Source organism: Mytilus californianus, unplaced genomic scaffold, assembly GCF_021869535.1.
Source record: "Mytilus californianus isolate M0D057914Y unplaced genomic scaffold, xbMytCali1.0.p SCAF_8, whole genome shotgun sequence".
In the NCBI taxonomy this organism is placed as follows: Eukaryota; Metazoa; Mollusca; class Bivalvia; order Mytilida; family Mytilidae; genus Mytilus; species Mytilus californianus.
Genome location: NW_026262734.1, coordinates 87,416,568 through 87,443,414, shown reverse-complemented (window position 1 = coordinate 87,443,414; position 26,847 = coordinate 87,416,568). Strand labels below are relative to the sequence as shown.

The window sequence follows — 26,847 nt, the reverse complement described above, 5'->3', positions numbered from 1 at the left end:
ATTGATTGATTGTTTTATTCAGTGACGCAAATGAAACCTATAGTTTTCAAAATCGCAGTAGTATTATTGCCCCGCAAATAAGTTGTGGCGCAAATGATTCATTTTTGGCGCTCTTTCACAGGTAACGCCTGTCTCATATTTATTATTCATAGCAAGGATTTGTAATTCCTTGTTTAGAATAATTTAAAACCACAAGTTTGATCGATTAGTCTTCAAGTGTCCGGAAAATGTCTCGTGTTAGTTTCGTTTCCGATTTACATTTACTTTATTTGTTGTTTCCGGTTACGAAAATCCGACTAAAGTTAAAACATGAAAAGCTATAAATATAGCAAAATGTGAAACTGTTAAGCATTGTGTGAATGTTTCAGTAAGACTACAGCTTGAGAAACATTTTAAGGTTATACCGGCGAATATGTCAGCTGACAAAGGAACAGACGTAAGCAAGGTCAAAGCACTGGTCAACGCCATGCACAAACAAGGCATTCGTCTTCTTGCGATGGATTTCGATCAGACATTGATATCTATTCACTCTGGTGGTCGATGGAAAGAAACAATTGAAAATCTAGTCAAAGAGGTCCGTCCCTGCATGAAAGATTTGATTCCTGCTTGCCTTGAAAAGGGGATTTACGTTGCCATTGTTACTTACTCGGCACAGTCTTGGTTGATTAAAGATCTGATGAAAAATTTATATGATAGGTATAGTCTAAGCATACAATTTATATTAACCATATAGCCTCTCTGGTTGTGTGGTAGATTGCTATAATGTGATATGCGAGGTTGTCGGTTTCTTACATGTAGCTGGGTCAAACAAATTACCAACTTGCTGCTTCTTTGCAAATGCACAACATTAGGTGTAAGAGGCTTGTACGCACAATAATTTGCCTTTGGAATTTTTATATATTTAAGATGATGGCCACTGTAGAAATGTTTAGCTCACTCACATGCTTGTTCACAGTGATATTGAGCTCCAGTCTCTGGGTGATTTGACGTGTTAAAATTATTGGATAGACACTTGTCTGTAAGAAAAGGTTTTTCGCAGTTAGGGGTACTACTTAAACAAATGATTATTTTAGTGAAAATATAAAAATAAGAAGATGTGGTATATGGGTATGAGTGCTTATGAGCATGATGTACAGTCAGAAGTGCTACTTATATAAGTGATTTCAGAATCACTTCTTCTGTGGTGTTCTGTGGTAAAAAGGCGCTCCCAGTGATTTTGGCTGTGAAATATTAAAAATTTTAACAAACATGACAAAAATAGACACAGACTTTTTAAAATCACTAAAACAAGTAATTTGAGAAGTTAAAATGTAATCACTTCAACAAGTGTTAATAACATTTTCTTGATATTTTTCCCACAAGCTTGCCTTTTTTATTGGTAAAAAGACAAGAATTCCATTGAAAAAACAACTATGTACATGCAGAAATTGTCTTTTGCTTGATTAGCCTGTCAGTTTTTACAGTTTATTTAAAATATGCAAAAACTGGAATAATTTGTAGATCAGGACATAACCTTGAAGTAGATCATTATAACTCTAAAGAAAACCAATCAGGTTACCTAATATTGTTGATCTTTGTCTGATAGTAAGAGTACTAGTAGTTAATGAATATTTGATTATAGAAAAATTCCCAAGCGTACTTTTAAAAGCTTTAGCGCACTAACTTACTGTCCAAGCGCACTGATGAAATTGATATACAAAAGAAAGGGATAATTAGTTCTATGTAGGAAAATTATAGAAAAGTTTGTCAAAATATGGAAAATCAATGAAAATTATGTCATTTGAAGATCAAAGGAAACACCAAAATCACTTTAAAAGGTGATAACTGATTTTATCAAATCACTGAAATAGGTGATAATGAAATCACATGTTTAAGTAGTACCCCTGACTGATGTAGACGGTTAGCAAAGTTCTGATTGTCACCATACCTGCCAATCCTCCCGTTTTGAGCCGGAGTCTCCCGCGCAAACTACGAAATTCCAGAATTCTCCCACTTGCCGTTCTGCTCCAGCGAGGGAGTATAAAATCTCCCGTTTTCGTATATATCATGTATTTTAACCCTGAATGACCCGCGTTCGTATTTCACACGAATTTTCTTAACTGTCAGATCAATAAAAAGAGACAAACAATCAGCGAGCATTTGAAAACTTTGGGCAATAGTTTTTATGTTCGATTTATAAGTAAACAAAAATCATTTCTGCTATGTCAACTTCAACAAGATCATAAAGATAGAGTTCTTTGTCTGGACCAAGCGCAGTGTAAAGACACATGAAAGAAGAAGAAATATAACTGCAAATTTCAAGCAGATTGGATGAAAAATTTCAATTTTTACGACCAAGTTAACTCGACACAATGAATCTATATTGTGCACATTATGTTCAATAAACTTTTTGGTTGCTTCTGGTGGTCTGTATGACATTCAAAAGCATGCTTAGTGTGAGATTCACAACAAAATTAAAATATGGAATGTTATGAGTTATGAGACTAGGAGGTATTGAATAAATAAAAAAAAACCCATCTTGTATAGATTACAAAAATGAATTGAAGAAATAAAGTATATTTATTAACTCTTATTGGCATGATTGGTGTTTTGTAGATGAATAAGTGTACAGGTCATATATTTAGCTTGAAAATGTCATTTGTGTGAAATCTCCCCCGCAGCTATCATAGCTGAGAGGAAGATCTCCCTCTTTGAAGGTTTCAGAGGTTTGCAGGTATGTTGTGACTACGACCTTTAACAATGAGCAAAACCCTTACAGCATATAAAAGGCCCCAAAATGACACAAATGTAAAACAATTAAAACTAGAAAACTGACGGCCTGATTAATGTACAAATTGTAAACAACAAACAAAAAGCAAATATGATATACAGCAACAAACACTAACCACTGCATTACAGGCTCCTAACTTGGGACAGGCACATACAGAATGTGGCTGGGTTAAACATATGTGTGGCCGTGCCAACCCTCCCCTAAGTTAACCTGGGACAGTGGTGTAACAACAAACTATAAGAACAAACTATTAAAATCTGTTGAAAAAGCTTGACTCATCAGACAGTGTCAGATCAATACAAAGCACATAAGCCAAGACGACGGAGTGGGCAAATGGTGGGTGTAAATTTACAATGGCTTTCTTACTGTTGTTATCTAAATAAAAATTGAATTAAAGTTGAGAGAATAGCATAAATAGCTTTGATTAGTACATTCCAATAGACAAAAAATACAGAATTAAATGGAAAAAAAAGATGAATACTATATATAGCCTAAAAAGTTTGTACAATTATGAGCCAAGGTAATTCTGGGACATACATGTTATATATTGTATAATAGTCCCAAGGTAATTGCAGCTTTGGTATAAACATTTCATATCCAAAAGTATTTGGCACTTATTCTTTTGTGCAGCTAAAAGCAATGCATATGCTAGCTACTTGTCATGCAAGTCTTGACACTTTCACAACACATTCTTAGCTAAATGTAGACAATCAGTCACAGTGATTCAGTATTAAAAAGTAAAACTGGAGTCATGATTTATGAGGCAGTTACACCATCAAGATTCTATTAGCTGAGTCTACATGGTCTAGAAGTGATAATTTTATTACAAAAAAGAATACATATATATCTTTATTTTCTACCAGGAAATATGAAACAATGGTATATTTGATTAAATCCCCATCCATAATAGTCTTTTTATATCTATGTAAAAGGTGCCCTTAAAGTGTAGTCCTCCATGCAAAGGGTGCATAGCCAATCTTGCTAAGAGTGCCCTCTAAGAAAAAATTACCTGCACTTTTCATGAGCTGCAGGAAACAGTATCCAAAAAAGGAAAATTTACAATATAGGGAACATTAGGGGGAAAAAAAATCATTCCTTTTGTCATAAATTTTTGTGTGGAGTTCCTGTGTAAAAGTAAAACTGGTTCTAAAATTTCTAAATCTCAAAGAAAGGACTGTTATAGCTATTTATATTTGATTTACAAAATGTATTTAAAGTAACATGAGTAAGTTCCTTTGTGTAAATTTTGACACTAGCATATTAAGAGAACTTGATTGTTTAACAAAAAAATTATCGTCAAGTTAAAGATACATGTATATGTGTTGTTGATTTTATCTATTAAATGATATTAAGATGGGTCTTCACTGAGTTGGGCCATAAACTGTGATTCATAACAGTATATTAGGATCAAGTCTGCTATTAAATGGGCACAATGGGTGCCCATAGGAATACCTGTTGATACATGTAAACTGTATTGCCGAAAAGTACATGAATGTTATCAAAAATATAGAAAATTTACAACTTTAATCATCTCACCACACTTCCAGTAAGTATACAATGTACATTTTAAATCTTATGAGTTGCAGCAGATAAATTTGCAATCAGATTTGTCTAGTTTGAAGGACCATTTAAGTAAATGGTCAAACTTTTTTTTATAAGATTGTATAGGACTTAAGCAATGTTAAGTGTAAAGAGTTGAAAAGTCAAACCTGTCTACTGAATTAAAAGGACCATCAAAAGTGTGTTTTTTTTTATCTAAAATATCCAAAGATTTTTTTACACTCCAAAAAAGGTTAATCCACTATTTTCCTATGCTTTATTACAAAAGTTAATTATTAGCATGATTAGATCTTTAAAAATAGTTGAGGAATCGGTTAATAGCACTGAAGGATTAGATTGTTGAACACTTACTATCTAGAGGCTGATATGAAATGTTTTTTTACAGGTTTTTTGTGTAGTTTAGGTTACCAGTATGTACATGTACACATGTAAGAACTTTTGTGTAGTCTTTACCATGTTTACTTGAATACTTCATACCGCATTCACATTGTTTACTCCTGCAATATGTTGGCAGGTATACATGTACACACGAACTACTTTGTGAGTTACTGTACTTTTACTACTTTAAGTTTGTTTCTTATTCTAGAAATAGGCGTAATAACATGGCATAATATATACCCATTTATTTATTTCTAGATTATTTTCAAAACGTGATTATGGTGATATTAAAATATCCACAAATACATGTACATTCATTTATTTTTAAATAACAATCAAGATATTTTTTTAAAAGCTGTTATTATACACGTACATTCATAGAGTTGGCTGAAAAAAAACGAGATTGTTTCACACTCCTTGAAAATATCATGTAATTTACTAATTTGTAATTGACCAATCTTTAAGTTTACATACATAATAATTGATGCCTACAGTTGTTTTTATATATGGATAGGAGATTGTCAGGTTTAGAATTTATAGGATGTTTATTAATTCGTTGATTTCGATTGATAGGTTTGCCACCAGACCAGGGACTTTCTATACTATACATACTAATTTTTTTAGTCTTATGCTTTTGAATTCAAATTACTGTAAAACTAAAAGGCTATATGCATAAAATATTTATTCCATGGGAATTTTTGTTTTTTTTTAATCTTTAAAAAAAAGATAAAACGTGTTAATGAATAAAGGTTATTATCACTTACTTTTTACCAGATTTTTATACGCCCGTCAAATTTTTGACGGGACGTATTATGGTATACAAATGTCCGGCGTCTGTCTGTCCGTCTGTCTGTCTGTCTGTCCGGCATAAACATGTGGCACCGTAACTTGAGAATGACTTATTCAAATTTCATGAAACTTAACATAGTTGAAACGTTTCTTATGATGGTCAAACGATCTGTATACTTTTTGGTGAAAATAAGATTAAAACTTTTTGAGTTACGGGACTCAGTAACTAAAACAGGTGTGTGTTTTTTTTCACATGTCGCGCCGTATCTCAAAAACAATTTATGATTATTGCTTAAAACTTTAGACACTTCTTAGTTATATTAATCTTAAGATCTGTATACTTTTTGGTGATGATTCAAAATTTTATTTTAGAGATATTGAGTATTTTGTTAAAAAAGGGGGAGGGCTTTTTCACATGTCGCGCCGTATCTCAAAAACAGTTTATGATTATTGCTTAAAACTTTACACACTTCTTAATTATATTAACATTAAGATCTGTATACTTTTTGGTGATGATTCAAAATTTTATTTTTGAGTTATTGAGTATTTTGTAAAAAAGGGGGAGAGGTTTTTCACATGTCGCGCCGTATCTCAAAAACGATTTATGATTATTGCTTCAAATTTTACACACTTCTTAGTTATATTAATCTAAAGATCTGTATACTTTTTGGTTTTGATTCAAAATTTTATTTTTGAGATAATGATTTTTTTTTTAAAAGGAGGGGGGGTTTCACATGTCGTGCCGTATCTCAAAAACGATTTATGATTATTGCTTAAAATTTTACACACTTCTTAGTTATATTAATCTAAAGATCTGTATACTTTTTGGTTTTGATTCAACATTTTATTTTAGAGATATTGAGTTTTTTGTTAAAAAAAAAGGGGGGTTTTCGCATGTCACGTCGTATGTCAGAAACTATTTATGCTTATTGCATAAAAATTCACACACAAGACGACGGGCGTATCATGCGCTCATGGCGCAGCTGTTTATTTAAATTTCAGTTCAACCTTTTATCTGGAGAATTGGAACCACAGTGGCGGATCCAGCCATTTTTAAAAGGGGGTTCCCACCATATGTCCCCATTCAAAATCATTGATCTTCAAAAAAGGGGGGTTCCAACCAAAGAACGATTGAGATTTTCGTGTCTGTAAAATTATATTTATATAAATAATAAAGACAACTTTTGAAGACAGGCAATTAAACACTCTAGATCTATTTAGTAAAGACAAATTCTAGAAAAGAATAAAACATAAGGAGCATATAATTCTATATATCTCCAAAATAAATTTAAAATTACCACTTCTAGTAAAAAAAACAGTTGTATACATGTAAGTACTACCCCTGACTTTTTGTCTAGCTCTAAATCCTTCTGTGTCTAAAAAAAGTTGTGAATAATTTTGACTGAGACTATATGAGGGTCTGGATGGGAATTACAGAATAGAGAATAATGGGCCCAAAAAATAAAGATTAGAGAAAAAAAGGACAAAAAAAAGATGGCAGAGAACAATGGAGAATAATGGGGTGCTAAAATATAAAGAATAGAAAATAATGGGCAAAATTTACATAGAATAGAGAAAAATGGCTTAAATATGAAGAATTACAGAATTGAAGGAACCCCCATCCAGACCCTCCTATATTGTATTTATATTAGAGATCTGCAATCGACTTGGAAACCCCAAATTAAAGTAGAAAAACATTTTTTAAAGTAAATAAATGCAAAAAAATAACCTTTTTTTTAAATTTATTTTGTAATAGAAAGAATAAAAGAAGAAGATAGAAATAATGATGCATAGCAGAGAAAGAAATAGGAAATTAAATCTCTATATAAATGTACTTTTATGTAAAAAAAACATTTCAAATATGAAAAGTTGATAGGTAATAAAAGCTTAATAAAGTATTAAAAAGTACAAAGTTGAATTAATTATACAGTCATATTAAATATTTAATCTAAGATTTGAAAATAGTTTTAAGATGAACATGATGAATGTACTATTAAATGAAAAGTAATGAATTAATTGATAGAAAAAGAAATGTGAAATTATATCGTCTGACAAACTTCATTAGACATGAAACCTTAATCTAATTAGATAGCTTTGATGCTGGGATAAATGGTACAAAATTATAAGGTTGATTCAGCCAAGCCAAATTTAAACAACACTACATTACAAATCAAAGTCAGACAGACCAACCACAATACCCAAATACTGCATCACACTAAATTTGTACCAATATATGGGAACAATTCATGTATTAGTTCCAGATCAGACTAACTTTATGTATACTGATTTTGTGATAAATTCTGATATTTTGGAGCCATTAATTATATTTATCAATATATATATATTCAACACTTATGTTATCACATTTAGCTAGTGCATAAGTTCTTGCTTCGTATTGACTGGTTTTATGATAAATCCCCACATTTGAACCTATTTTATTGTCTAATATTAAATTACTTTCATATTTTTTTTCTCTCCGTTTAAAGTAATAACCTTTGTATTGTAGTGCATAAATGTTTTTATCGCTATTTTACGAAATTTTCCTACAGAAATTATCTTTAGCTCGATGAGCCTATCAGTTTTTACAATTTATTTGAAATATGTTTAAACTGGAATAATTTGTAGATCTGGACATAACCTCGAACTTGATCTTTCTAAGTATAAAGATGACCCATTAGGTTACTTAACATTGTTGACCTTTGTCAGATTGTAAGAGTAGTTAAAGAATATTTGATTACAGAGAAATCCCCAAGGGTACGTTTTAAAGCTTTAGCACACTAACTTTATACAGCCCAAGAGCACTGCTGAAATTTAATTACTATACAAGAGAAAGGGATAATTCATCAATGTAGGAAAATTTAATGCAGAAAAACTTGAAAATTAGTGAAATTAGCATTTGAAGATCAAAGGAAACACCAAAATTCCTTAAATATGTGATTACGGAAATTTTCAGATCACTAAAATGGTTTATTCCTTGAATACCTATATATATATATCCTTTGATCTGCCGAAAAAAATATAGGTAAAAATATTTTAATTTGCCATTCAAGGAATAAACCGTGCTATTGATTATGATTATTTTTTTTATCAATTACACAAATGTTCTGCATCAATGATATTTAATTTCTTTCAATCAAAGAGTAATGCACTGCTCATCTGAATACACGCTTGCTCCTTCTTCTTCTTTCATAATGCCCTCCTGTTTAGGAGCACTCGGATGAGACCGATAGATTATATTAAAAGAATCTGTACATATTAAAACACATTTAGTTTTGCAGTATAGTTTTTTTGTTTTACAACACCACCTTATATCCAAGAATATAGAATTTCAGAAAAATACAAGAGCTTGTAGTACTGACAACTTCGTTTTATTTAAAAGTATGAAAAGTATGTTTATAATTGTTGATTTTGAAATTCTTTGAAACTTTTCTATTGGGATGCATATAAGATGTATTTGCTGATGGTTCCTTCAAGTGGAGTCGTCACATGTTTAAACTTCGATTTTTGGTATTTACCTTTAAAAAAAAAAGCAGCCTTTAATTATATAGTGTAAAGAGTAAAAAAAAATTTCTACAAATAAGTGTAATCGAATATTAAATTTTTGGTGAAAATGGTACTAGTTATTCCTAAACCGAGTAGGGCAAACATATTATTGGGGCAAGTGAGTTGTGGTACAACAGGACACATTTTTGGCACAAACAGATTTCTCTCGGAATAATCACGTAAGCGAACACATAGATACATGTACCAAGATAAAGAACAAATTAGCACACATATATTTAAAATTTACAATTTAGTCCCATTTCAAACAGTGTTTACCTTAAAACAAAATAAGTCCATTTCGGGTAATTTTAAAAACATTCTATGGCTTCATTTATTAAACCACAAGTTATGCTATATTTTTGTAGATTTCATAGAATCATACCCATGATATTAATCCTCTGTTAAAAGAAGCCTATGAATTAAATAAGTCACTGCATAATGATGGTTTTCATAGTTGGTATACATTTGCTCTAAATATATTTAAAGAGACCGGATTAAATGCTGAAGATTTTGAAAATTATGATAAACCATGATACAATAAAATTAAATATTCCTTAAAGATGAAGTTAAAACAGACATCACATGAAGTTTATACAAAAAAAGTATTGAATAAACTTCCTTCTATAACAGACAGTTCAAAATTATTACTATATAGTCAAACGTTAAAAAACGTTCAAACCCGCTGCAATTGTTGGCACCTGTCTTAAGTCAGGAATCTGATGGTCAGTAGTTGTCGTTTGTTGATGTTGTTCATAAGTGTTTCTCGTTTCTCGTTTTTTTATATAGATTAGACCGTTGGTTTTCCCGTTTGAATGGTTTTACACTAGTAATTTTTGGGGCCCTTTATAGCTTGCTGTTTGGTGTGAGCCAAGGCTCCGTGTTGAAGACCGTACTTTGACCTATAATGGTTTACTTTTATAAATTTTGTCTTGGATGGAGAGTTGTTTCATTGGCACTCATACCACATCTTCTTATATCTAAAAAAAATCTGAGATAAAAATTGAGAATTATTTATTAAATGAATCAAATTTTAAAACCAGACTATTAATTTCTTAATTAAGGGTTAGTGACCATAACCTAGAAGTTGAAATGGGAAGATATAAAAATGTACCCAGAAATCAAAGGTTATCATGGTTATGTAAACTTTGTAATAAACTTGATGATGAATACCATTTTTTTCTATATTGCAAACTGAACTAAACTTTAAGAGATGGCGTATTTTTAAAGATTAATAATTTAAACCCTGATTATACAAATTATCAACCACTTTTAAAGCTAAAACAACTTTTAAATCCTGAATCTGAGCTTTTGACAGAAGTTGGTGACTTTATAAAGCAATCTTTAGAACTGTGAAAATGAGGTCCATGTTCATCAAGGGTTACATTACCATTTATAACTATGTTTTTTGTCGAGCCTTCGACTTTTGTCGAAAAAGCGAGACATAGCGATCCTACATTCCGTCGGCGTCGTCGTCGTCGTCGTCGGCGGCGTCCACAAATATTCACTCTGTGGTTAAAGTTTTTCAAATTTTAATAACTTTCTTAAACTATCCTGGATTTCTACCAAACTTCGACAGAAGCTTGTTTATGATCATAAGATAATATTCAAAAGTAAATTTTGTAAAAAAAAAATTCCAATTTTTCCGTATTTTACTTATAAATGGACTTAGTTTTTCTGCCAAGAAACATAACATTCACTCTGTGGTTAAAGTTTTTGAAATTTTAATAACTTTCTTAAACTATCCTGGATTTCTACCAAACTTGGAAAGAAGCTTGTTTATGATCAAAAGATAGTATCCAGAAGTAAATTTTGTAAAAAAAAAATTCCATTTTTTCTGTATTTTACTTATAAATGGACTTAGTTTTTCTGCCATGAAACATTACATTCACTCTGTGGTTAAAGTTTTTGAAATTTTAATAACTTTCTTAAACTATCCTGGATTTCTACCAAACTTGGAAAGAACCTTGTTTATGATCAAAAGATAGTATCCAGAAGTAAATTTTGTAAAAAAGTAAAAAATAAATTCCATTTTTTCCGTATTTTACTTGTAAATGGACTTAGTTTTTCTTCCAGTTAACATTACATACAGTCTGCACTTTAAGTTTTTAAAACATTTATTAGATTGATAAACTATCCTGGATTTTTACCAAACTTGGACAGAAGCTACTTACAATCAACAGATAGTATAGAGAGGAATATTTTTATTAATTTTTTTCCTCATTTTTGTTGAGCCTGCGATTAACAGCAAAAGTAGGCGAGACACTGGGTTCCGCGGAACCCTTACGAATTTTTTATGTTTATATTTGTAATTCTTCACTTTCTGTATTATATATGTTTGTATTTGTGTTTGCTTGACCCATATGGGTGTATTTTGCAAATAAAATTATTATTATTTATAAACACAACTTATTTCATTTATTTGTTTCAATTATAAGTCTAGGATTAGATATTTTATAAAATGTACGTATTCCAGGAAGACACCACTAATATACTTCATAATGAAATCCCTTGACGACGGTCTATTAAAGTCATACCCTGTACTGTTTATAGTGATTCTTGTTGTAAACTTTTTTTGGGAGGATTTACAAACAACATGAACAATGTAAATAAGTATAATGAGTTTACCAATTTGATTCGATTTGATTTATTGTATGTTATAATACACTCATTGATAAAGATCTTTCTTTACACAGGGAATTAAGCACAACAGGTTTTAAAAAAACAGAATAAAGATACATTCAGGATAGTTTGAATGAAACAAGAACGTTCAAGAACTTGTATTTGATTTAAAACGAAATAACATTTTCTTCTTTAAGTATTTTTCAAAATTGCACAGTGAAGACGGGTGCATTGCATTTGCACCAATTTTTTAAATATTCAGTATTTCATTTGCGCTGCAAGGTTATTCATTGCGCCAAAAATAAATACCGCAATTGGGCCAAACACAGGTAAAATATACCAGAAACGTTTTAATATCAGGTGTATCAGGATCGTACAAGAAATTTCCTAGAGTATCTACCCTGGATAAGTGAATTCAAACTCATTTCTTATACAAAACTGAGTCATTTAGGGAGCTACCCTTTGATTTTTATGGGGGGCTAGGATGAAATTTGAACAAAAGGCAGGACAGGAGTTTTGAGGGAAAAAAAAGGCAGGATAATCAACTTTGCAAAAAAAAAAACTCAGGATGACAATTTATATAAAAAAAAATCAGGATAAACTAATAAAAAAAAAGGCAGGACTGAATAGAGTGAAAAATAAAAAGGCAGAACAGAGATTACAACTAAAAAAAAATGCAGGACAAAATTTTTCATACTACCCCCCCCCCCCCTAAAAATCAATTGGTAGCTCCCTAATATAGGTATTCAATTGTATAGTGTTCACATGGTCAAGTTGACCAGACATGAAAGATCAAAATAACAAAATTATTGAAAAAGGAGACACGTCATCTATCATGTATATGGATGTACCCCAAAAAGTTGCAAAGTCACAATCACAACGTATATATGTTGACAGCAAAACCATTATGAAAACATTAAACGAACAGTCAACCACAGTTTCAGAGACTCAGAAAGTACAATGTCAGCATTTAAAAAAAAAATTATGATGAATGTGGTTCATAATGGATATATATTTCATTGTGCTATCAAAACTTTGTTGTAACATAATTATCAAAAGTCTTTTTTCAATATATATAGATTCTACCACTGCATCGAGTGTGATACGATATTTATCCACTTGAGACAGTTAAATTTTCAAATTTAAAACGCGAGGCTCGTCGAGAGTGGATAAATTTTGCGCTAATGAAATATGGTTTGTGGCACAAATGAAATGCCAATTGGTGCAAAAGCAAAAGGCCGGTGAAGACAACTAAAGGGGTTTTAATATTATCATGATTATTAGGTTAATGTTTTTACAACCTAATTTGATTTAATCCTTTGTTTTAATCAATTATTTCTCATATCCCTACATGAATTCAGGGACAGTCTATGCGTTAGTATAGAAAGTCCCTGGTGGATTTCTTACAACTGATATTAAAATGTAGGAATAGCAAGAATTAACGCTTCTGTTCTGCATGAATAACACACCACACGGATCATTCAATCAAATCTGATGGTAAAACTTTAAAGTATCTTTCATACAGAAAGGTAAAAAAACATTAGAGGAATCCACAATCTTTTGCAATGCATTAGAATGTGCAATGTGCATGCATGTTTTTAACAGTTGAAATCCATACACGTAATTAATTTAAACAGCATAAGAAAGGTGACAATCATGACTATGTCATTGACAAATGATTAAATGTGATTATTGTAAATTCAGAAATTATTGCAATGTTTTTATTAATTCAATAAATGCAACAGTATCATTGTCGCAATAATAAAAATTGCATTCATAATGTCAGTTGTGATTTTCCTTTTCAATCATTTATAATGTTTCACATTTTTGTCAGAGGTCAAGGATTTGCAATAATAAATGCACGCATTAATTTCTGACTTTACAGTATTTTTATACGACCGCAAAAAAATTTTGCGGTCGTATATTGGTATGACGTTAGCGTCGTCATCGTCATCCGGCGTCGTTGTCGTCCGCAGACACATTGGTTTTCGCACTCTAACTTTAGTTTAAGTGAATGGATCTCTATGAAATTTTACCATAAGGTTCAATACCACAAAAGGAAGGCAGGGAACGATTTTGGGGGTTATGGTACCAACAGTTAAGGAATTAGGGGCCAAAAAGGGGCCAAAAATAAGCATTTTTGTAACTTCCAGACATAACTTGTGTGTTAGTGTATCATGGATCTCTCTGACATTGTACCACAAGGTTCCATATCACAAAGGAAATGCTTGGATTGATTTTGGGGGTAATTGCCTCAAAATTTTAGGAAATATGGGGCCAAAAAAGGGGCAAAAAACAAGCAGTTTTCTAGTTTCATGACAATAACTTGTGTGTAAGTCTATGGATCTTTCTGAAATTGTACTACAAGGTTCCATTTCACAAAGGAAAAGCTGGAATTGAGTTTAGGGGTAATTGCCCAAAAGGTTTAGGAAAAAGGGGCCAAAAAGGGCCCAAAAATAAGCATTTTTCTAGTTTCAAGACAATAACTTGTGTTCAAGTGTATGGATCTCTCTGAAATTGAAATGCAAGGTTCCATATCACAAAGGGAAAGCTTGGATTGATTTTGGGGGTAATTGCCTCAAAATTTTAGGAATAAGGGGCCAAAAAAGGAGCAAAAAACAAGCATTTTTCTAGTTTCAGGACAATAACTTGTGTGTAAGTGTATGGATCTCTCTGACATTGTACCACAAGGTTCCATATCACAAAGGGAAGGCTGGGATTGATTTTGGGGGTAATTGCCTCAAAATGTTAGGAATTAGGGGCCAAAAAGGGGCAAAAAAAGAAGCATTTTTCTAGTTTCCAGACAATAACTTGTGTGTAAGTGTATGGAACTTTATGAAATTGTACTACAAGGTTCCATATCACAAAGGGAAAGCTGGAATTGAGTTTGGGGTAATTGCCCAAAATGTTTAGGAATAAGGGGCCAAAAGGGGGCCAAAAATAAGTATTTTTCTAGTTTCCAGACAATAACGTGTGTTCAAGTGTATGGATCTCTTTGAAATTATTCTGCAAGGTACCATACCACAAAGGGAAGGCTGGGAATAATTTTGGAGGTAATTGCCTCAAAATTTTAGGAATTAGGGGCAAAAAACAAGCATTTTTCTAGTTTCAGGACAATAACTTGTGTGTAAGTGTATGGATCTTTATGAAATTGTACTACAAGGTTCCATATCACAAAGGGAAAGCTGGGTTTGAGTTTGGGGGTGATTGCCCTAAATGTTTAGGAATTTGGGGCCAAAAAGGGGCCAAAAAACAAGCATTTTTCTAGTTTTCAGACAATAACTGGTGTTCAAGTGTATGGATCTCTCTGAAATTGTACTGCAAGGTACCATACCACAAAAGGAAGGCTGGGATTGAGTTTGGGGGTGATGAATCATAAGGGGGTTCAAAAAATGGGGGGGGGGGGGTTTCCTTTTTTTTTCTTTCAAATTTTCCATTTTAAACTGGTTATTTCTGATTTATATATAAAAGCAAATAATAATGATATGGTTTGAATAGGTAAATTAAAAAATTTTAAGTTCTTAGACCACATTCATTCTGTGTCAGAAACCTAAGCTCTGTCAAATATTTAATCACAATCCAAATTCAGTGCTGTATCAAGCTTGTTTAATGGTGTTAAAATATTGTTCAAAATATATTGAAGTGTTTTTTTTTTTGGTTTTTTTTACAGAGATGCATTGAAAATAGTAGTGAGAGGGAACACATCTGACTTTTTGGAGAGGAATAATTACGAAATAAACGGGAAAGAGGCTCATATTGCTGATGTGCTAACTTCTTTGTACAAAAATAGACATGAAATTATTAAGCCAAACGAAGTCATCCTTTTCGACGATGATACAGACAATACTAAAGAAGCCAAAAAATTTGGACATTGGGCCGTTGAAGTGAAAGAAGACATATCTTATGACACCTTCACAGAAATCTCAGCAATGTTTCAGTCTAAAAGCTCAAAGTAATTGATACATGTTGTTTCATACAATTCAATGATTGTGATATGATGTGATATTGTCAAAGCAAATTTTGTTAACCCAGTGACATTTTTTTTCATTTGTAATTGAAATACAGATGCAAGATCCTGTGTCCAGGCTTTGCTTACAAACATTTTTGAGACCCTGTTCTGTTAATTATTACATCAACCAATGAAATTTCTTCCTCTAAATTTTTTAAGGTGAATATTGTTTACACAAGCTCAAGGATCCCTAAGCTCACAACAGATAGAAAACAGAGAATTATAAGATCTAAGTTAATTTTAAGCGAGGACACCAGATCTGTATTTCAGTTAGATCCATTTTTTTCATCATTTAACATTTGTAGTTTAAGTCCAATATTGTTATACCAGAAATCATTCTTGTGTTATCATTTTTTTATGTAAAAAATGTGAAAACTGTATTTTTCCTAATATCATATGCATATTGAGACATGGATTTTTATTAAGGGATTTGAGAAAATATTGAACATGCTGAATGAAAATGTTAGAACTGCAAAAGGCCTTGATTGTCAAACGATCATTTTTTATTATTGGCCTTTTTTTCTGTAGTGCTTTTATTTCTTCAGAAGTCTAATAATTCTTAACTAAAGTGTTGTAATTTGACATGTTTACTTTATCATTAAGGTTGATTTTCCAAGTCATGTAATGAAATAGCAAAATAATGGCAAAATCAATCTACTGGTAGTTCTAGCTTTTTAACTTATTAATAAGTGCCATATTTTACAAGTTTTCAATAAGTAAGCATTATTCATTTACATGCACATACAGTACTACATAAAAATCAATCAAATAATTTAAGGTGGTACCAAACACCTTGACTAAAATTAATTTGGCTCATTTAATTTTCATAAAATTTTAACAAAATATTTGCTTTGACCCTTTGACAAAAATATAAATATTTCAAAAAACTTGAACCACACACTTTATTGTGAAAATTTCATTGGATATATAGCAGTTTGAAAAACACTAATTTTGATCATTGAGAAGCTTAATATTTCCTTAACAATAGAACCTGATTAAAACGTTCAGCTGATTTTCACAGAGTTATCTCCCTGTAGTGTTATGTGCCACCTTAAGATAAATCTGCCATATTTTGGTTATGGTAATATTTGTTTCCATTTATGCAAAACTAGACAGATCCAAAAATGTTAACAATGTTTATGTGTGCTATTTATGTTAAATTGTTTGTCAAACATTTTTAGTCTGAAAAGTTTTTGTATTGTCAGCATTAATAGTGAATATAGGACAAAAACCTAAGAATTTTGTAGATTTTAAACAGTTTTATCTTGAAATGACCTATATCTCTTACTACAAAAACATTGAAAATAAAAGTGCAAGGTCTAAGCTTTAAAGAAATGAAATTCTCTAGAGCCCAGTTATCAGCGAACTGTTATGATTAAAAAAAGATTTGAGAGTATTTCTGAGTTCAGGATCTGCATATTTTTTTCAGAGCACTTGAGATCAACCACTGGTTTTTGGTGGGGCTCATGTTGTTCAGTCTGTACTTTTCTATGTTGTGTTTTGTATACTGTTGTTTGTCTTTTGGTCGTTTTTCATTTTTTTTTTTTTGGCATGGCATTGTCAATTTTTTTTTACTTATGAGTTTGAATGTCCCTTTGGCATCTTTCGCCTATCTCTTGTCCAGCCCAAATACATTACCAAATTTATAAAACATTGGCTTATGTAGATAAATAGATCAGTATATAGGAGAAGACACAATAGGGCATTTTATCATACACAGATATTTATTGAAACATTATTCTTCTTAATACATAAATATGACTCAGTATTAATAACATGTACAATAATAGATCTAGAACAATACAAGGTATCATAGCCATTCAGAATAAAAATCAGGTCATCACATTATGATGTGTGAGGGTCTGGATGGGTAGAATAAAAAAGTAATGTGCAGAATAAAGGGCAAAAAATATAAAGAATGGAGAAAAATAGCCCAAAAAATAAAAATATAGAATAATGGGGTGCTAAAATATAAAGAATAGAGAAAAATTGTCAAAATTTATAAAGAATGGAGAAAAAAAGGCTTAAAAAAATTAAGAATACAGAAATGAAGAACCCCAATTCTGACCCTGATGTGTTATGATTGCCAATGACACAAGAACCCACCAGTGACCAAAGGATGTAGATTTAAGCAAATATAGGTCACCATCAACAATGAGCAAAAATTTAAATCTTGATTACAAACAGTGTTCAGAGTGTACACATATTCCACCACCATATGGATTGGGAGTTTACCTTCAATGTTCCATGTCAAGCTTCCACATAAATTAAGTTGAATGACTATGAGAAAAGATAAGCTTGTTTCCCTTTTTTGTGTTATTCTCTAAGGGAGCTACCATTTGATTTTAATGGGGGGGGGGGGCTAGGATGAAATTTGAAAAAAAGGCAGGACAGAAGTTTTGAGTAAAAAAAGGGCAGGATGAGCAACTTGCCAAAAAAGATAGGCAGGATGACAAATTATGTATAAAAATTCAGGATAAACTAATAAAAAAAAAAGGCAGGACCGAATAAAGTGAAAAATAAAAAGGCACTGGACCGAGATTACAATTGAAAAAAAGGCAGGACACAATTTTTCATCCTACCCCCCCCCCCCCCCCCCCCCCCATAAAAATCAAAAGGTAGCTCCCTAAAGGCTTAAAACAAGCTAACATTTTGTAAAACATTAAGTTCTTGGTCATGATTGAATTCTGTTGTTATGGTTGTGCAGACAAATCTATCATTTGTACCATATTCTTGTACCAGAGTGAGTTTAAAGTTATACTATCAAATTGAAGTTCATTGTTTGATTAAATGTACTTTTTATTGTTCGTAAACATTTATTTAATTTAACTTTAGTTAATACATGTATATGATTATAAATGTTTCCATTGAAAATTGTAGATAAGACATTTTAATCATTTCATCTTTTTGCCCCACTTATAAAATGTATGCTTGCTTTCAGCTTAATGTCCTAGAACTATTAGTTTACTAAGATAAACAACATTAATTTTATGAATTTCAATTTATGTGACATTTTCAATCGTTCTTTATTTCTCTTGTCAAATGTTACTACAATTATGGCACTGTATCTATATATGGTCTAGTCAAATGAGATTTTTTTTTTAAATGTCAAAGATGTTTATACCGTGAGTAAATACAAGGAAAATAAAAAACAGGGAAAATTAATAATATTTGAAGTTATATATATAAAATGAATTTTAATGTTTAATTCTTATTATTCAAAAACAAAATTTCTAAAAGATAAAGCTCAAAAGTATGATTTTTTTTTTTATAATAGACTATTTTCATATTACCGACTTTTGACTCCGGATTATATAATTTGTCGACTGTTTACCTTGGACTTCATGGTACTCGGTCAAGTGAGAGCAACCAAAATAAGTAAAATCAAACATATAATCGGTGTAATTTGAGGGGAAATTTTATTGTTTTCCGATGATTTTGTAGTGAAAAAAAAATGTTAAGCAGGTAATTTTCCCCCAAAATTGTACCGATTGAACGCTTGGTTTTACTTCTTTAGCTTGCTCTTACCTGACTTGGTACCATGATGTCCAAGGGAACCAGTCGACAAATTATATAATCCGGAGTCAAAAGTCGGTAATATGAAAATAGTCTATTGTAAACCAATAAGACATTTGATCATAGCTGTGAGTAGCTAATTTTTCAAAAGAGAAAATTTCATTAATGGAGCAGAGAGTAAAAGCATTTGTATTTAGAGATGAAAATGTCACTAATAAAAAAAAAGGAATTCAGGGGCGGATTTGGCAGTGTCAAAGTATGGATTGAAAGTACAAAGAGAGAGAGAGAAGAAAAGAAAGAAAATGTTAACAACATGTTAATCCTGAAATGTCTGGAACTTTGGGGGGCTTCAGCCATAGACCTTTTGGAGGGCAAGGTTGTCCCTATTTTTCATGCCCCAATATAAGGCAACATCCTTGATGCACCCCTGGTATTATTGGTTTGGGAAATTCATTGTGGTTTGTAATTTATTAAAGCTTTCACAGAAACTCTGTCTAAACAAACTCTCAAAATCAATTTTAAGTTTTTATGGTTGTATACAGTTATAATAGAATTAAATTGAAAAGTGTATGCTAAGAATTAGATATGTTGCCTTATTTGCGAAACTTTTAAACGTTTTTTGTATTAGAATTTATTAGTTAAGATGAAAATTATTACTTAATTAATAACAGAAATATTGATAGTAAAAATAGCAAGAAAAGTGCTCAAAGGTTGTGATATTAAATTTGTGATAAAACTTTTGTAAAAGTGTTTTTTTTTTTTTTATCTTTACAGTATATATAGAAATAATGTTTTTGAAATTGAAATAATTATTATACTCCGTTGTAATTTACTTACAATATTCAAGATATGGCAAAAATCATTTCCTCAAACCGAATGTACATATTTTAATACAATTACTTCATATAATGGGTTCAGTAGTTCAACAATTTACTTATTTGTTTCCGAGTGTGATGTGGGGAGTGGACCCCTGCATATACTATCACTGCATTTACTTTTACAAGTCCAATTCTTAACTTTTCCATGGTGCCCCTCTTCCTCTCTTTTGCAAAATCCTGTTGTTCATATCTTTGGTTTTTGGTGTGTAGATTATTATTCTCATTGGCAATCATAAATGTATATCTATTTTCATTCTATTGTTAGGATGCTGTCTTTTTTACAGTAACCAATGTATTACTTTTTTTTTTATTGTTTTACAAAAAAAGTTCTTCCCATTTTTAGAATGCTCAATAACATTTAAATCATTGAAATTAGTTCTCTTTATTCATTCTTACTAATTCATATATTAAGTATTAACAAAAGTTGATGTTTTTTCAACAATGAATGCTTTGTTTACTTTTTGATAGATCACTATTTTAATTTTGTTTACGCTTTTCCGATACCAAAAACTTAAATGTCCTAAAAATATGATAAAATATGCTGTCATGGTTTAATTACAACATATGTTTAATACATGTTAAAGAGGGGGGGGGGGGGGGGGAGATAAAAAAAAGCCATAAAGTCTTCCAATTTCCAGAAAGTATTTTGTGAAATATCAATCAAATACACAATTTGCCGGATATATACATTTATTACATTGGTACCATTGAATTACATTGATTTGATTTTTTGATTTTTGGTATTTTAACGCCACTTTTAAGCACCGCTTTTGGGCTATTTCGTGGCGGCCAGTTTTTATTGGTGGAGGAAGCCGGAGTGCCCGGAGAAAACCACCGACCTTCGATAGGAAAACTGACAATCCTAGTCAATTAAGATTGGAGTCGAGTGCACCCGCACGAGCGGGGTTCGAACTCACAACCTCAGTGTTGACTGGCTAGTGATTACAGTAGTAACTACTTAGACCACTCGGCCACCGAGGCCCCTGAATTACTTTGATTTCCCAGTCAAATAAAAACCGATAATTTCACATGTGAAATAAACGTGGTTATTTCACTCTCTGACGTCATACAACAATAGGCGTTGTCAAGACGTCGATAACGTCGGATCAAAACAAATTGTGAATGCGTAGAAAAAAGATATAGTTCCTTACATTTTCTACATTAATGTCATTAAAAAAAGCCATTTGCCAATGTAATAAAAAGAATAACTAATCAAAGGATTCAAATATCGAAAAATATTCAACTCGTGACCGAACAACACTGATAATTAACTCATGCGCTACGCGCATTCGTGAATTAATGTGTTGTTCGGTCACTTGTTGAATATTTTTCTCTATTTGAATTCTTCGATTAGTTATTCTATAAGTATTATATATTTTTTGCATAAACACAGAGTCAAATTGCCAACAGTTATTGAAATAACTGCTCACTTTTTATTTTTGGACAAACATAATATACATGTATTTTTAAGATGTTACAATGTCCCCATTTTCATAAATATATAGTCATGATTTACCAGTACATACAAATACAGATTATGCAAGTTTCAAAATTTCAGTGGAATCTTGCCCACTAAGGGAATGAATGAACATTTAAATCTGAGGGTGGGGGTTATGTCTTGTTTTCTAAAACAATTATGATTACCATTTTTCAAGAACAGAAATTTTGTTCAGGAAGAAAAAAAACAAAATTTTGTTGAGAGTTTTAGCCATCACATTGAATGTTTAGTTCTTCAACAAATAATGCCCTTCCTACAACAAAAAATAATAATTTGGTGCTTGCCTAGTAAGAAGGAAAAAAAAACAAAATGTAAGAAAAATTTCACCCACCCCCATCAGAGTTAAATGATAGACCACTCTAATTTAACTCCAGATTATTAGCAAAACATTGAATGCAAAAAAAAACTCATTTTGTCAACTGTATACATTGTTGAGTAGTGCGGAATGATTGACATGACGAAATCTGCTTGAACAATAGTGTAAGCTGATAAAATGCATCTATTGTGAAAATACTTTTCTGCATTTCACATTTGAACTAAACGATGTGAATTTTCATGTGTTGCATAGGAAGTTGTGTGTCTATTAATAAATATTCATGTATAGTGTGGGTGAAGGCATAGCAAAAAATGTTTTAAAATGTATTTTGAGTCTTAACTTTTGTGGAATTGAAATATATATATACCACCAATATTTTCATTTTTTATATGTAATTTATTGTTTATTTTCAAGAACAAATTGTCTACTTAATTACGTTGGTACATGCTCATTCTTCCATTAAAAATGTTCAGTGACATCTGGTATGTTTTTGCGCCTGTCCAAACTCACGAGCCTCTTGCCTTTATTAGTCTGGTATGTTTCTTTAATTTTAGTTCATTTATATGTTTTGGAGTTTAGTGTGATGTCCATTTTCACTGAACTAGTACACATTGTTGTTTAGGGGCCAGCTGATGCCAGCCTCCAGGTGCGGGATTTTCTCACTGTGTTGAAGACCCATTGATGGCCTTGGGCTGTTTTTCTGCTCTTTGGTCAGGTTGTTGTCTCCACGTGGTTGTCTCTTTGACACATTCCCTATTTTTATTCTCAATTTTATTTGAATATAGAAACCCACACATATAAAAAAAAAAGATGTGGTATGATTGCCAATGAGACAACTCTCCACAAGAGACCAAATGACACAGAAATTAACAACTGTAGGTCACCGTACGGCCTTCAACAATGAGCAAAGCCCATATCGCACAGTCATCTATAAAAGGCCCCGAAATGACAATGTAAAACAATTCAAACGAGAAAACTAACAGCCCAATTTATGTACAAAAAATGAACGAATAACAAATATGTAACACTTAAACAAACGACAACCACTGAATTACAGGCTCCTGACTTGGGACAGGCTCATACATACAGAATGTGGCGGGGTTAAACATGTTAGCGGGATCCCAACCCTCCCCGTAACCTGGGATAGTGGTGTAACAGTACAACATAAGAACGAACTATAAAAATCAGTTGAAAGAGTCTCAACTCATCAGATGGATAAAAATACAAATACTACAAGTGGACGTGGCCGGGTACTTGTACATCCAAAAAACAAAAAGACACTAAGTACGTATACAGATCAGAGAGTACTCGCAGTTACTGACAGCTAGTTCAAAGCCACTAACAACTAATAAAAAAAATCATGCATCTAAGACTAAATTATCAATCCGTACACATCCAACATCCAATGGATTTAGTGTAAAGACGTCATAAACAATCGGAGAAAAACATGACCTTGTGCAATGCCAAGATTTAGGTATCGACAGATTGTAGATCCATGAATGTGTAAATGTATATAACAATAATATTTAGTTTGCTTTTAATTTACTGATAACAAAATCAATATTAGTACCAATAAAAACAATATTTAATGATCTAATTACAGTGTTGAATTGGTAACCTTTTAGAATAAGTTTATTTAAAGGATTTACCAGGATCGTTTCTAAATTTCCGGGCACGGTAAACAATATTGCCGTAAAAATGAGGATGTGCAATCCCGTTTGAAATAAGTTTTCTACAGGTACAATCAAACTTCAAAACCAAATCTTTATATCTGTGGAAGAATTTAGTAAAGGTTTTAAGGAATTTGTGGTAACGAAATCCATGGCTTAATAATTTACCAGTAATACATAGATTACGTTCGTTAAAATCAAAAACGTCACAACAGACACGGGCATAGTGAACGAGTTGTGAAATATAAACACCGTAAGATGGTGCCAATGGAACATCACCATCCAAAAAGGTAAAATTAACAATAGGGAACGAAAAATCGTCGCTTTTGTCGTTAATTTTAGTGTGGAGTTTCCCGTGTAAAACCGAAATATCTAAATCTAGGAAAAGACAGTTGTTACCGTTTAAATTTGATTTATTTAAAGTAAGTTCCTTTGGGTAAATTTCGGCAGTATATTGAGAAAATTCTTGATTATTTAACGAAAAAATATCATCAAGATAACGGTAAGTGTTGTTGAATTTATCAATTAAATGCAATTTAGACGGGTCTTTACTGAGTTTGGTCATAAACTGTGATTCATAACAATACAAAAACAAGTCGGCTATTAAAGGGGCGCAATTAGCGCCCATAGGAATACCTTCAACCTGTCGATAAACTTTGCTGCCGAAACGTACAAAAATATTATCAAGGAGAAAATTAACAGCCTCAATCATCTCATCACATCTCCAGTAAGTATATCTAGCATATTTACCTTTCTCATTAGAGAAGAAGGCTTTAAATGAGTTGCAGCAAATATATTTGCATTCAGATTTACCAAACGACCATTTAATTAAATAGTCAAATTTTTGTTTGATAAGATTGTGTGGAAGTGTAGTGTAAAGAGTAGAAAAGTCAAAACTGTCAACAGAATCAAAAGGACCATCAAAAGCACGTAATTTATCTAAAATATCCAAAGAATTTTTTACACTCCAAAAATAGTTAATTCCACTATTTTCATATATTTTATTACAATAGTTTATGATAAGCTCTTTGATAGTAGTTAAAGAACTTGTTAAAAGCACTGAATGATAAGTTGTAGAACACTTACTAGAGGCCGAGATGAAACGATATTTTACTGTTTTTTTGTGTAGTTAATGTAACCAATACATAGTAGGGACCTTCAAATGTTCAGAAGAAGCCTTAAGCTGTGGTGTGGTTATGATATGTTTGTTAACTATATGACTCTCCGTGGGGCGCATGGACTTGAATGTAGATGAATTTAAAATTTCATTCTTAAGAACGTCCGTGTAGTATTTACGGCATACCACCACCACATTGTTGGCTGCTTTGTCGGCCGGTACAAACACAAACCGCTTTGAAAGTTCTTGAAGTTTATTTCTTATTCTGGAAATAGGCGTAGTATGTACTCTACTATTTACTTCTAAATTATTTTCAAAATGTGATATTCTATTATCTAGGTACCACATTCATACATTTTTTAAAATAAGAATCAAGAGATTTTTTATCAGATTTTTCCCGTTTACACCATTTTTTACAAATCGAGGAAAGAGCATCTTTGGTGACCTGACGACACTGTTTTCAATCTATTTTAGATGGAGGACGACATTTTGGTCCTTTTTTTCAAAAAGTGTTTAACCTCTCTGTCCTGGACGATATTGAGGTCCCCCGTAATATGTATATTTAGACTTATTACACAAGTCACTTCTATTTTACTGATCAGCTGATATATGTAGGTGTAATGTATTTAGTAAAACCAGAGGTGGATTTAGAGGGGGACGAATGGGCCTAGTCCCCCCCCCCCCCCTTTGTTGGAATAAATTGGTTGATTTTTTAGGGAATCACTGAAACATGACTGGAGCGGGGCCCAACTTAGGCAGTCAGTGGGCCTCCCTTAGGAAAATTTCTGGATCCGCCACTGAAAACTAAGGAGATGTGGTATTATTACTTATGAGGCAATGATCCACCAGAGACTTAAGAACGAGGATGTAACAAAATAAGTGCTGCGGAACCGTAGCTCTTATGTTGTTCCGTAGCACTTATGTTCCTTATGATATTTTTTGACAATTTGCAGACCATAGATCAGGTCCTTATGATATTTTTTGACAATTTGAAGACCATAGATCAGGTCCTTATGATATTTTTTGACAATTTGCAGACCATAGATCAGGTCCTTATGATATTTGTTGACAATAAGAAGACCATAGATCTGGTCCTAATTATATTTTTTTGACAATATGCGGACCATGGATCTCAATAAAATATCATAAGGACCATAATAGCTACATGTACGGTTCCGTGTAATAGGGAGATGTGGAATGATTACAAATGTGATACGCAGCAAACCAACGACAACCACTGAATTACAGGCTCCTGACTTTGGGACAGACACATACAGAATATGCAGAATGTGGTGGTGTTTAACATGTTTACTGGCGCATATGATGACGACGAACAATGTATGTCCGACACAATTGTCATTCAGAAATTTGCTTCTTGACACTTTGGCTACGTAATATCTTCTTCGGCGTTTGAATGAAAGTATAAAGAATACAGAAATGAAGCCCCCACCCCCAACCAGACCCTCTTTTATGCCTCAGTTCTTGTTTGTTCCTTGGATTTGTATCTTCGTCATCGGTTCATGATATTTGAATATCGGTTAAGTACTGTTGCCAACAAAATATTGTATAATTTTTAACCATCTGCGAATTAATGCATACAGTTACAATTTTTATACCAATTTTGATAGATATTGTGTATAATAATCCTAATTTATTTAGCTTAGGAGTATGAGCGGTTGTCCTGATTTGGCTGATAACCAAATGCCTATTTAACAACGTTCAACTATATATTGGGAAAATTTTAACGATTTCGGAAGCAGTGCATCTTATTGACATCATCATTTCATTCACCTGAAGCAGGTGAGCGCTGAAAATTAAACATGTAAGTTGGCTTCGCGCGGGAGACATAGAAGTCCGTTTTTACGTTCGTTCGTCCGGTCTTGTAAAGCTCTCACGTGTACTTTTCTTGTCTTATTTTTATGAAATTCACATCAAAGGTTTATACCGCTAATGTCTCGATCAAGTTCGAAAATCAGTGCTAATTAGTTTTTTGTTATTGCCTTTGGACAGATAAAATATTTGCAACTCGGGGACATTAGAACTCTGTTCTTTTGTCATTTTAGAATCCGCAGAAAAAGTGCATGCATTTCCAGGTCCGCGATTAAGTTGATGTCTGATGGACTGTTTTGAAAACCTTTTGGAGCTCGGTGCATATCTATTCAAACCATGATACTATTAGCTAAA

The 26,847-nt window shown here is 32.1% G+C and overlaps 1 protein-coding gene across 1 annotated transcript; it reads left to right on the top strand.

The window, feature by feature from the left end:
- Positions 1-284: 284 nt before the first annotated feature.
- On the top strand, positions 285-22,354 carry LOC127710520 (uncharacterized). Its single transcript, XM_052216447.1, has 2 exons — positions 285-696; positions 15,330-22,354. Exons 1-2 carry the CDS (start codon positions 413-415, stop codon positions 15,613-15,615), a joined length of 570 nt encoding a protein of 189 aa, XP_052072407.1. The 5' UTR covers positions 285-412; the 3' UTR covers positions 15,616-22,354.
- Positions 22,355-26,847: the final 4,493 nt, after the last annotated feature.

What these genes read in the sequence shown, in the direction of transcription:
- LOC127710520 (XM_052216447.1), top strand. Translation starts at nt 413, where the DNA reads ATGTCAGCTGACAAAGGAACAGACGTAAGCAAGGTCAAAGCACTGGTC. An exon ending in ATGAAAAATTTATATGATAG is followed by an intron (nt 697 to 15,329) that starts GTATAGTCTAAG and finishes TTTTTTTTACAG; the next exon opens with AGATGCATTGAAAATAGTAG.